A 1,218-nucleotide genomic window follows, 5' to 3' on the forward strand; every position below is an offset into this window, starting at 1 on the left:
TTATATCAAGGGAATGAGGTTGGAATTTGTGGTGAGGAAAAGACTTGATTTTTTTCTCTCTATACTTTTGTATTGTTAAGATGGTTACTTTTATAATTTGCAGTTTTTAATCAAGAAAAAACTTAGTTTTTAATGGCGAGCATTATTACAATTGTTATTAAAATAATTTTCAGATTATATCCTGGGAGTGGTATGCATTTAATCTGATCCGGCATCCTTTCCATCCCTATAGCATTTCTTGATATTTAGGATAGCCGTCCAGCAAGAGCAGAATACTCAAAACCAGACTCAGTGATACACTGGTGTTATTAAATACTTACCAAGGCATTAAATGAGCTAATTAGATTTTAGAGAAAACTTACAATGACAAAAGAGAAATAGATTTTGAGATTTGCATAATGCTTTTAAATTTTTTTATGTCACTTGAACTTTTCATTAGGTGGTATTATTCTATTTTTAGAAATGAGAAAACTAAGGTACAGAGGGCTAAGTCTTCTAACATGAGTGGCAGAGCCCACATCGTCTGGCATCAAGTTCAAGGCACTTCTGACTTTACAACAGCTGTAGCCTATTAAATCAGGAATTCCTGGCTAACTGAGTTACTTAGAAAATGTATAACTTCCATTCTCAAGATATTATCGTTAGCTTTTGTCTATTGCATTTTTTAAGGAGTATGGAGTCAAGGTAAAAGCTGATGATTTCTGAGGTCTGCCTTTTTAGGGGTCTTGGGTTATTCTCTGGACTTGTGTCCCTTGTACAACCAAGACCCTTCTTCCCAAAAGGCTGTAGAATGCTATGGGAGCTCAAGGTAAATATAGCCTCGGGGACAGTACTGAGTAGTGTCCACTATTAACCAAGGAATCCTGTAATCTTTAGGGAGGCGCCATGTGGTCTCCACGGACACAACCTCCTGGGCCAGATATTAGAGCACCACTCAGCTTTGATGTATCATGAGCCTATGAAGGTTCGATATCGTTCTCTGCCCTGAGAATGAGAATATGGCCCATGGTTCTCAATAAGTGGCTTAAAAGAGGAATAAAACCAAACCGGAATTAAGATCACTCAGCACCTGATATACTGGCCTCCAAATTTCTAATCCTCAGACATCCAAGGGCAGCTGTTGTTAGCTAAAAATAAGCTGGTGATACCTTACCCGCTTCATGCCAGCGCCTGGGCATTCACTCCTAAGGACATCAGAGAAACAAAGCCAGGCCAGAA

At 38.7% G+C, this 1,218-nt stretch overlaps 1 protein-coding gene across 1 annotated transcript in view; it reads left to right on the forward strand.

Moving 5' to 3' along the window:
• The window catches only part of PDE4DIP (phosphodiesterase 4D interacting protein), a 225,947-nt gene that overhangs the window by 95,081 nt on the left and 129,648 nt on the right, over positions 1–1,218 (forward strand). Inside the window, exon 6 of the mRNA XM_019655807.1 lies at positions 670–684. Within this exon, the coding sequence (XP_019511352.1) occupies positions 670–684 (15 nt within the window). The remainder of the gene's footprint in view (positions 1–669; positions 685–1,218) is intronic.

This window comes from Hipposideros armiger, unplaced genomic scaffold, assembly GCF_001890085.2.
Source record: "Hipposideros armiger isolate ML-2016 unplaced genomic scaffold, ASM189008v1 scaffold_247, whole genome shotgun sequence".
NCBI classification, from domain to species: domain Eukaryota; kingdom Metazoa; phylum Chordata; class Mammalia; order Chiroptera; family Hipposideridae; genus Hipposideros; species Hipposideros armiger.